This window comes from Leptopilina boulardi, unplaced genomic scaffold, assembly GCF_019393585.1.
Source record: "Leptopilina boulardi isolate dan_hultmark-lab unplaced genomic scaffold, ZJU_Lbou_2.1 LbouV2_134, whole genome shotgun sequence".
Taxonomy (NCBI): Eukaryota; Metazoa; Arthropoda; class Insecta; order Hymenoptera; family Figitidae; genus Leptopilina; species Leptopilina boulardi.
Genome location: NW_026137679.1, coordinates 167,463 through 179,884, shown reverse-complemented (window position 1 = coordinate 179,884; position 12,422 = coordinate 167,463). Strand labels below are relative to the sequence as shown.

The 12,422-nt window shown below is 28.1% G+C and overlaps 1 protein-coding gene across 1 annotated transcript in view; it reads right to left on the bottom strand.

Moving 5' to 3' along the window:
* Positions 1–3,010: 3,010 nt before the first annotated feature.
* The window catches only part of LOC127291361 (acireductone dioxygenase), a 142,122-nt gene continuing 132,710 nt past the window's right edge, over positions 3,011–12,422 (bottom strand). The window contains exon 4 of the mRNA XM_051320446.1: positions 3,011–4,885. Within this exon, the coding sequence (XP_051176403.1) occupies positions 4,766–4,885 (120 nt within the window). The 3' untranslated portion in view covers positions 3,011–4,765. The remainder of the gene's footprint in view (positions 4,886–12,422) is intronic.

Here is a 12,422-nt window from a genome sequence, read left to right as displayed (position 1 = left end):
TAAATTAATTGAACGAGAGTATTTGCTGAACACTGATGAGGGTTAAACCGATTCAAAAGAAATCCAGGAAACAAGTCTGTGGTTGAAAGGCATAACAGCACAACTGCATTTGTCACGATTTTGAGAAAAATGAGTTTTAATATTCATTTAGCTCTGTCAAATCAGAAAATCAACGGATGTGTTTGGTATTCGGCATTTAGTCTTATTATTTAATGTATTTTTAAAATACGTTTATCGCATTTAATGAAACGCACGAATTCATATGAAATTTAATATATTCTTAGACAAATTAAAGTTTTTTTGCAGTTATGTGTTTTGCTGTTCAAGTTTAAATATATAACCAACTTCACTCTATTTTTCATGTCATAATAAATTGTCAAAATGGATTTAACAGGCGACGTACGAATCTGAGTCTGAAACAAATATATCTGAAGGAGATGATTATAATGAAGGTAAAAAGAATAAAATTATTATTTATCATTATTTATTTATAAAATTATTATTTCTGTTTATTGTATCTGTGAAAAAAATCAAACGAATATTTTTTAAAAATAGGTTATAAAATTCGTTAGGTTTTATCTTTACATTTCCTGCAAAACTTACCTTCTCACATAAAACATGCAATTTTTTACTCAGATACGTGCGGTGGACAAAATAAAAATAAAATCGTATCAGCAATGTTCTCGTCTTATGTGGCTAAACACCCCACATTGGAAATTGTGGATCACAAATTTCTTGTTTCTGGACACACACACATGGAATGCGATACCGATCATGCATTGATAGAAAGAACCAAGAAGAAGCTTTTCAACAAAATTGAAGTTCCAGAAAATTGGTATGACTTAGTTCGAAACATAAGATCGAAGAAACCATTTCACGTCACAGAAATGTCGAACGAAAATTTCTACGATTTTGAAAAACTGTTGAAAGGACCTCTTGTTATGCGGCACAAAAATGAAGAGAAGGAACCCTTTCTAATGACTAATGTTAAATGGCTCAGGTACACGAAATCTCAAGGTTTAGTTTCTTACAAGACCAGTTTATCTGAAGATGAGGAATTCCAAGTACTGAATTTGTGAAGAAGAGGAATATCGAATTTTGATCTCAACCAGAAGCTAGAATTGTGTTACACGGGTGATCTTTTAATAACAAAAGAGAAGAAGGCTGACCTCATATCTATTCTTCATCTTCTTAGTCCATCAGCAAAAGTATTCTACGAAAATTTATTAGCAGAAGAAAATCCGAGTCTGATTAATTTAGATCCAGATATTGATCGAACAATGGAAATCGATTTAGATGCGAAAAATATTGAAGATGAGAAAGCTGAGGAAAATATTGACCAGAGTACGAAAAAGAAAAAAAGCCAAAGGAAGGGCAAATCGAAAGTTAATGCAAGAATTCCAAATCTCGAAGAAGAGAATGTCGATGAAGATTTTAGTCCGACTACAGGAAAGAAAAAGTGTCTGAGAAAGAAGAAGTCAGCCACCAATGCAGAAACCAAAATTGTCAATCACGCAGTAGAGAAAAAAGGACGCCAAAGAAAAAGAAAATCAACAGTAGAAATCGAAAATATTGAAAAAGAGAATGTCGACGAAAATGTTAATCACACTACTGGGAAGAAAAGGTGTTTAAGAAACAAAAAGTTAGCGTCTAATGCAAAAATGGAAATTGAAAATGATAAACACACTGCAGAGGAGAAAAGTCGTCAAAGAAAGAGAAAATCAATCGATAACGCACAAAAGAAAAACGCTAAAAAAATAAAAAATTTGAATATTGAATTTTTAATTCAATAGAAAAATTCTAATTATCAAATTATTAAAGTTATTATTTATTGATTATTTATTGAAATTATTTATTGATAAATTGATTTTACTTATTTTATTGATACGAAAGAAAGTATATTACATTTTTTCAATGTTATAATTTTTATTATTAAATATATTTTTTAATATTTATATTTACATATTTATTTATATTTATATTTGAATTCTCAAAGCAGACAAATAACCCCAAAATATAACTGAAATCTAGTAAGTATAAATTAAATCAAAAATTTAAACAAAAATAAACAAATTTTTAATGAAAAATTTTATTTTTTCTGAAATTCCTTATTATAGGATAAAAATAAATAATAAATAAATAAATAATATTTTTATTTTAAAATATTACTTTAATTTTGTAGATTACGTCAATTGTTTTTTTATTTTGAATGCAGTTATGCGCTTATGCCTATCGCCTATTGCCAAAAGTGCAGTTATGCGATTAGGTTTTTCATCTACTTACTGTTAAACTTGATTTTTAAATTTTATTATAATAAACGACAAATAATTCTGATTATCAAAATTACTAAACTTGGACGAAATTGGATTCAAACTTTAATGCAAAGTGACTCGATTCTGAAACTTAATTTATGTTACTTTAAATCTTAGAAAAATCAGATAACAAAATAAGCAAAACGTTACGTTGCGACTTAACCTTTTATTCTTATGGACGATCCCCGGTATGGAAGGGCGCAAGACAACTTTTGTATCGCCGGTATTGTCAACCGGACTAAATTATAATCCAAATCTCAAATAAACAAATCTCAAACTTATAACTAATAAAATATTAATTAAGATCGACCAATAAGAATTATTAGTGTCCTGACGCGGTGAAAGGGACCTAATGGTACAATAGCAAATTGTACTTTTGAATGTTCATAATAAAAAATGAATTGAACAAAATAATTTCTAGTTTTTGGAAATGAAAGAGGAACTCAAATAATTTGATTTCAAAAAATTAGAAATTATTTTGTTCAATTCATTTTTTATTATGAACATTTAAAGTACAATTTGCAATTGGACCATAAGGTCCCTTTCACCGCGTCAGGGCACAATTTTAATTAAGTCTTCTGCACGTGCCGGTGCTAGTCAGTTATGCAGGTCGTGGAGAGAGGGATGGTTTCTTTTAATAATTAGAGAGATCATGGTAACAATAAATAATTCGTAAACAATAAATGAAATATTATATATACGGTAAACATTAAATCGTTATTTATATTGAAACTCAAAAATACAAGAATTCAAAAGTTTAGTTGCGATTGGTGCAATTGTGACGTCTATCACAAAAAATAACGTCACAATATATATATATATATATATAAATGTTTAAATAATCGTGAACGGAACCCTAGGTAAGCTAGTGTAACTCGCACTTGACCAATTTTTTGTTATTATTTTCTAAACTATTCGTTTTACAAACAAATCTTAAAGGAAAAAAAGATGCGTCTCATTATTTCCTACGAGGTTGGAGATTTCAAAAGTCGAAATTTCGATTTTCAATTTTTTTAATAAGTTTGACCGTTTGATTAGCTTTACAGAGTCCAGCCGAGCGTACGCCCCCTTATTGTTTCCAGCGATTCAATTTTGTTTCAACTTTGATTTCATGCAAATTTTTACATGTATTTAAATATGGAAATCACACCAAATCCTGTTAGAAATTCCGGAATCTAATATAGGTTTCCATGTGGAATTTGCTTCCGCGTGATTCGAAACTACCTACCTAACCAAGACATGTAACGCATTTTGTCTTAAGAACTAACCGCCGCGGCTATCGAGAGCCACGCGAACAAATAAGTTAATTCCACTGATCAACACTGACCAAGCTACGAACTGCGCATGTTAGGAATTGTAGAAAAAGTCTACGATTCTTTCGTTGACTGCTGTCTTAACTACTCTCTTTTGTGTTTCAAACTTTCGAACCTCAATTATTACAATGTTGTAAAACTTTTTATAGAAATTTGACAATCTTTAAACAATATTGTTAAAAACTGTTCAATATAGATTAACAAACTGCTCTTTCTATACAGTTTGTAAATAATTTCTTGACTCTGTTTCACTTTTTCGGTAAAGTTTATGCTTCATTACTAAAAAGTGTAAAAAAGTTTAAAAATTTGTGACCCGTTCAAAAGTGAAATACTAGTTTACGAAACTTTTGCTGACTTATTTTTTCCGTGTATAGTTGCAGAAAGGTTGTGGCAAGTAACATAATGTCCTAATGGTGTAAGCTTATGCAACAAACTTGCTGCAAGATTGTCGCGTAAGCTTGAAAATTCCTAAAACGATGCGTAATTGTATTCTATGCGACCTACTGCTGCGTAGTACATTTTTTTACCTTCCAGCTAGACTGCTCAGCATATATTCAAAAATAAGTCATATCTCGAAAAATAATTAATAAAATTTGACTTAAGGCTGAATCTATTTCAAATCGTGCAGGCCGACTAACTTCAAGTTGTAAACTTAACTGCCATGTTATGTTATTCTGTATGAAAAATAAAGACATGTATTTTTTTATTTTTCGTAAAATTTATTTTTAACAAAGTTATGCGCATTTGAATTTTTAATGACGAAACTCCAAAAAATAACTTTAAACAATTGTTTTGCTTGTAATTTTCCTTCAATTAAAAAATTACAAATAATATTATTGCGACAAGCTTGCAGCAAGCTTACAACAAACTTGCATGTTTTCCGAATGTGCTTACAATGAACTTGCTGCGTAATATTGTAGCAATAAGATATTGTACAACTTGACACAAACTTGCTACAAGCTTATGTGCCTTATTGCATTACTACAGAAAAAACCCTTCATTATTTTTTGAATTTTTGCACCAACAATCTGGAATTTATGGAAATTCTCTATAAGAATACAAAAGCAAATTCGGTGTGTACCAAAGTTGAGATAGTATAAAATAGTTTTTCAAAAGCTTCAAGAAATTTGTTTTTTACATTTAAAAGCCTGTTTTTAACCTATTCAGGTATTGTTTTCGACAATCCATTTCATCGGCTGGTCTCTTATAAGGAAGCCATATTGGTTCTCCAACAAAATAGCGTTTTGCCTTAATAAAGTTCTGAAACAGAAGATATTTAAAAATTATTTTGTGTATTAAATTAATATTCTCCCTAAAATTTCCGTACAAAATCAGGCAAATAAATATAGAATTCAGTAAAGATGTTCAAGAAAGCGTACGCAGTCATGTATTCAATTAATGTATGTATTCAATGAATTAATTAACATCTCAAAAATAACAAAAAAGGACATCTCAATATTTTTTGTAGTGAAAATACACATTTTTAGATTTCAAAATAATAAATAAAAAAAACCGAACTTAAAAAAAATTCGAAAAATGTTTAATTTTCAAAAAACGGGTCAAAATTTGAATTTTTTAAAAAAGTTTTGTACCATTCGAAAGAGCAGGAAAAAACCTTTCGAGAACTTATGGGACACATTTTTCTTCTTTTTTCTGTTTAAAAGTTACAAGTCTTCAGAAATTCCCTGTTTTAATTTTTTAAAAAAATTCAACCCCCTCTCTCTCTTACAGTTTTTGAAAAAACCTAACAATACTTCATGGTTAAAGTACTCACCCCTATTGGCAGGCTTCGCACTCTTCAACTAAAAGCTACTATTTGCTACTTTTTGGCTACTTTTTTCAACCTTAGGCTACTAAAAGCTACTTTTTCACTATTTAGACAACTTTTTGTTACTTTTTTGCTGACTAATGAGTTCAAAACCTGTATATGGTTTTAAGTAATTTTAAATAGCACACAAAAATGGGATCTATAAAGTGCTGAATATCTTGCGGTTACTTTAACCCATTTAAATTTATGAAAAACTGTGAAAAATTGGTATTAAATCAGTTCTTTAAATTTCAAATATGCCTAAATAAATATTAATTAAAAACTTAAAGATTTTAAAATTTTCTAGAAATTAGAAGAAAATAAAAAAACTAGATAAAAATAAATATCAAAATAAAAATAAACTATATAAATAAAAAACTAGAAATTAAGAAAATAGAGTGATTTATCCCCACCACCGAAATATATATAGATAACCGGCTATTTTTCACAGTTTTACATAAATGTTAATGCGCTAGGTTAAAGTAACCGCAAGATATTTAGCACCTTATAGATCTAATTTTTGTGTCATTTTTGTGTGCTGTTTAAACTTACTTACTTTCACAGACCAACTTTGAAAACATATTTTATCTATTATTTTCATTTTTTCACTTAATTAACAAACCCCCAAAAAAAAATTTTGTCCGGCAAAATAGACTAGTCATTCTTACGTATTTTGGGTCACTGAATCCGAATCCGGGGTCAGAATTTAAAAGTTGGTTCTTATTTTTGAGATCAACTCAAAAAACTGCTTAAAAAAGAAAAAAAATCAAAAAGTGAAAAATTTTTGTATGACACTGCGATAGTGTAATTCCATGTATTTTTAGCCACCGATTCCGAATCCAAAGTTATAATTGTTAGATTTGCTGAAATATTTTGAGATAATTGCAAAAAACTCAATAAACAAAAATTCAAAAAAACTCAAAATCAGTTTTTCTGACTTTGTTTTCTGACTTCGAATTCGAATTCAGTGGAAAAAAGTACAATGTACATGGAAATACAATATCGTAGTGTGTCGGCAAAAAATTATCTTTGTCGACAGGAAAAACAAAGTGTTATTTTAACACCAGAATTTGTGTTAAAATAACATGCAACAAATTTAACCCTAAATCTGGGTTATATCTTATGGGTTTTTGCATTGGAGAAAATTACCCGCAACAAAAATAACACCATCTTTTTTCTGTGTCCCTAATTCAGGATTTTTATCAGATTTTTGCGATTATCTCTAAGAACTAAGACGTAACAATGACTACTCTATTTCGCCGGACAAAATTAATTTTTTTTCTGAGGCTGTGTAGTGAATAAAAGATAATAAATTAATTAATTCTAAACAAGAGACAGCAAAATACATTGTACATTTTAAAAGAGTTGTCAATATTTTTAATAATCTTTCTAATTGCTAAAAAAATGAGTTTTCCATATCTTCTCCATTTTAAACTCATATTTTAAGATAAATAATAAAAATTTTGACTTAATTGTTTTTATTTCGTTCTTTAAATATCATCCAGAATCATTTCGGAAAGCATCTATTTTTTTAAAAAATTAGGCCTTAACTACTTTTGATATAAAATATAATGGATTGACCCAAAAATTTGAAATTACCTCTTTTGCCATTTAAATGTTCGAAAATTCTTTACTTTTATGGTATAATTTTAATTTTTTATACCCTAAAAACAAAGTATTATGCAAATTATTATGTAAATTAAGTGTTAAAATTTAATTTTTTAAAATTAAATACAATTTAATATATAAACTACACATATTTTTAATTTTTTCCGCAGGCTACTTTTTTTTACTTTTTTTACTTTTCAGGCTACTTTTTGCTACTATTTTTTTACTGACTAATGAGTGCGAAGCCTGATATATATATATATATATATATATATACGGGCAATGCCCTTTCGTACAAGTGTACTAAAGTATAAAAAAAATATAAGAAAAATGACAGTGCGAAACAATGCTTTGCTATATCTCAAACAATGACAAAAATTCCAGAGCGTAGCTTACATACAAATGTACAGTCGTGCGCATGCATGCCTTCCCTCTGGAAAGGCACTAATTTCAAGTAATTTGCCAACGCTCTATGATGTTTTCATGGCGTAAGGATTAATTTTGCGGAATGTGAAACGGGAACTGTCAATTCTGAAAATTTTTTAAAAGAGGTTGTGTTGTTTTTATTTTGGTTAAATTTTATGAGAAACGTGAAAGTTTAGTGTTAAAAATAATAGTTAATAATAATAATCGTGTTCAGAAAGATGGAAGTCTAAGGGATTTATAAAATTTTTGTTTAAAAAAATTGGTAAGTTCATTTATAAACGTATTAAAAGCACATTGTTTTTGTTCATTTTATCAATTTTATATTTAAAAAGTATAAAAACGGTAATTGATAAGCCATTTAATTGTAGTAGTTTATAAATTAATTACTTCTTTATTAAATTAATACGTAACTGTTTTTAAAAAGTAAAGAAAGTATTTTTAAATTTAATTATGTGGAAAATTTTAAGTGAGGTTATCTAATGAATCTTTTGTAAAAAAAGGTATATTGAAAATTTTAACACTATTTCTTATTTAAAAATAATTAAGTAAAATAATTTAGTTAAAACGAAAAAAAACATATTGTTTAATTAATTTAATTTCGTATTTAATTTTTTGCTTACAATTAATTTTTGCAAAACAAAATTTATATTTATCCCAGCAACAAATCTTTATTTTAATTACAATTTGAATTATCAAGAATAATTATATAATTAATATATATTATAATGTATTAAATATAAATATATTTAATCCCGTTTATGATAGTAAATAAATAAATATTGAGTAAATATAAATAAAATATAATATAAAATGTAATAATAAAATTTAAAAAAAATTTATTAATTAATTTCAAAATAAGTTTCCCAAAAAAATTTATGCCTTTGGTTTCAGTGACATTCTATCTGAATAATATTTGTAGATTTTTTTAATTAGTAATTGTTTCAGAGTGTCTGCAATATCGAACGAAGAGACTGCGTCCAATGAAGAAGAAAATAACGTTGAACGTCCAATAAGGAAAATATTTGAGGAAAACGGTGCCATCAGTGTCAGTAGATTGACAACTAAATCAGTGGATTCTTTGAACGACAAGAGTCCTTCGAGCACAATGACAAAATAATTGTTAAAGAACCTCGATATATTTGTATAGTGATAGTGCCAGTGTCAAGAGTTAAAGTCCTCTGTTCAAGCATCATTTTATTAAATTTATAATTTACAATTTGAAATTTAATCAAATTATTTAATTTTTATTTGATTTATACTTCAATTTATTCATATTTTAATTTTTTTTAATTTTAATTGTCAGGAATTATAATTCTTCTTTATTTTTAATGATAAAAATGATTGAAATTTCAATTAAATTATGCCGAATCTTAAATGTTTGTAATTTAAATTCATTATAAATTAAATCATACCCAAATTCAACCCATTCAAACTTTAATTGATGTAAATTTTAATTAATCCATTTTTCAATCGACTTTATTTTCAATGCATCCAAATTTCAAAAGATTCAGGTTTCAATTATTAATACAACATAAAATTTATCAGAATTTTAATGGATTATTTTTAAAATAATCGTTTTATATCAAATTTGTATTTTATCTTAAAAGCAGAAGAAATACCAACGTAGATAAGAACGACCAGAGTTGACGACCAGAGATGGGCTCTACGAAGAGCCCATCGTTGGAGGAGATTTTTCGTTGACTTGAACGAGATGAAATTTCTTCGATTACTTTTTGCGAATCCAGGATGCACAATTACTTTTTGGGGTGCATAAGCACACTTTATCAAGAATCGTCTTAAGGATGTCTTTTTGTGGATGTATTTCGGGCTTAAAAGATGCCTTTAGTTCGTCTAACTAATCATTTTAATACTCGGGCCAATACCCATCGTTGTTTAAGACACTTCTCAAACGTCTTGGCATTGAGTAAATGCAGTTTGCTACGTGGTTTGGTCTCCCTCTTAATTCCTGCCAAGAACGATGCACGTGATCTGTCAATGCCTGTCAAGTTCTATCTTCACCTGATCGACAGTTTACTATCATGTATCCCCAAATGTTCTCTATCCCGTTTAAATCTGGGGATTTTGGTGGGTGTGGCAGCAGCGTGAATTGCGGGTGTCGTTCATACCACTGCTGAGTCAATTGTGCTCTATGGACAGTGCTTTTGTCTTCAATGACCCTTATTTCTTCTTCATTTGGAAGAAGTCTGGTGACATTTGGTAGAAAATGATTCTGTAGTATATCTACATACATCTGAGCATTCAAACGTACATTTATTTGCACGATTTCGCCTACTCCAGCTGTTGTTATGAAACCCCAAAATCCGCAAGTTATCCTTCCACTATGGTGTTCTTCGACAAAAAAATCGGCATTCAGTCGTTCTCCTTTTGGTCGCCACACCAGGCGGCGTCCATCTTCAGAGGAAGAAAACGTTTTTTCGTCCATACAGACTTCCGCGCGCCAAAACTCTTCATCTTCCATATAATACTGTAGAGCATAGCCTAAGCGCTCCTCTTTATGCGCTACAGTAAATGCGGTTTTTTTCGCGGGTTTGCTATTCTCATATGAAATTTCTGATAATCGTCGTCTTATCGTTGAAGTAGAAACTCCTGGAAGAATGTCGTTACGTATTGTCGTCGAGGAACTAAACGGATTGATATTGAGAATATAATCCCGGATGTCAGCGTCCTGCTCCGCCGTTGTTTTTCGCAGACCTCTATTAAATGCTCTGTGATCTCTTAAGGCGTCATCTCCTCCTGCTTGGTGGGTCCTGACCCAATGTCTGACTGTTTTTACTGAACAATTTACTTGCTCTGCAATTTGGTGAAAGGTTGATCCGGTTTGGTGTAAAGTGACAATTCTACTCCGTTGAATCACTACAAAAAAACATTCTTTTAGAATTTTTAATTTTACTTAATTTTTAATGTAATTTATTTAAAAACCATAAAAATTTATAAAATATTTATTTAAGTTTAAATGAAATTGGTTAAACAGCAGTAAATAAAAACATTTCTTTCTGAACGCAATTTTTTAAAGACTAGAAGTCACCTAATAAAAAAGAATTAGCTCTAAAAAAATTTTAATTGTTAAAACTTTTAATTAATTAATTATAATAATTATTATAATTTTTAACTGTTACAAATAACAGATAATTCAAACGTTCTTTAAATTTAGTTTGGTGTTTCTCTATCATTGTAAAGTATATATGCTGTAATATAAATTTGGACTAAAATAAGTTATTAGCAGTCAACTATTAAGTCTCAAACTGTTAAGGAAATAAAGAAGACCGGTTTGAGAATATTATGCACAAAAATACTGTTGGTTGCACACTTTTAAATTTCGTACTCATAGAAGGCGGCTTTAGAAGCTAATTAATGAATATAATGAATTATTCTCAAACTTTTAAACTTGGCTGCTTGGAAAAATAGAGACTGCACGTGCTCGTAGAGAAATGTAAGTCATTATGTTTAATAGTATTATAATCGTTAAAATTAATTGGAAATAAACTGAACGCTATAATTGTAAAATAATAGATTAGTTATTTGTAATATAAGTGTGTAAAATATGTGATTTTACTTATGCCATATTCCAAAGGATGTATACATATTTATACAGCAGCATAATATTTCTTTCGGAAAAAAAAGGTGGAACCTAATTTACTGCCCACATAAATTTTTTAACTATGTATTATAAAAATTTCATATTAGTATCCCTGAATTATTTTTGAAAAAATATGATTAAAAACTTAATTAATTTAAAAATAATTAAACTTTGAAAGAGCTACCGTTAAGATTTTATTAAATAATAAGTATTTATTAAACTTTGAAAGAGCTATACCGTTAAGATTTTATTAAATAATTTAATTTTAAGAGATTTTAACTTGAAATTTTTGTAAATTTAAACTGCTGGAAACGTTTAACGAATTTTTCACAACATGCAATAGAATTTTACAGAATTTTTAATTAAAAAATTTTAATTAATCCTTTATTATTTCATAATCATTTTGCTTTTTCATTTGGTTAAGCAAAAAATTTGCTTTTTCGTGGAGGAAGCAATAAAGGTCTTACCTTCATTTGACACCGTTAAAGAAATTTTAACCACAAAAAAAAGAAAATTCAAATTTTTTTAAAAATAAAAAAAAATTTTTTTATTAATTTGTCGACAGTATGAAGTATGAGTGTGTATTGTAAAAAGTGGGGACTATTGCACAGTCCTTTAAAACTAATGCATAAGCAGGTGTGGTCAGATTAATTAGTCGCTACTCAAAGTGATAGCACGGTTAGTAAATTGTCTTCCAAAAAGACTCAGTGAAGCTTTGGAAGGATTGATTATCTCCAAGTTTTTGTACTTTGCTTGTTAAATAAATAAAGTAGAGTTTGTTCTCAGTTGAGTAACCAACTCACAAAAATAATATTATTAGTTGTTTCTTACGGCGACAACAAATTTTAAGTAAAATATATACTTTATATAAACTAATCGATTTGTTTGTATGCAAATCATACCATTCTGTTATATATTAACTAATAAAATTAATATATTCAGTTATATAAAGATAAAAGTTTTTAACTACAATGTGAATTTTTTATTTTTTTTATTTTGTTTAATTATTAAATAATTGAATTTAAATCAAATCTATACTTTATATATAATAATCGATCTGTTTTAAAATAAATAATACAATTTTATTATATAACATAAATTTATAAATTATATAACACAAGAACTTTTTTTTGATTAAAAAACAAATTTTTGAAAATAAGGCTGTAAAATTTTTCCTTCGATGTATTTTCGAAAATGCTTGTGTCCATTTTGAGATACTAACGTGCTAAATAAGTCTACCAAATTTTATCCGAATCTATAAAAACCTATTTATATAAAAAATATAAATGCTCTTATTAATAAAATTTCATCCAAATTTAATTTTATGTGTTATATAGTCATGCAACGATGTTTTAGAA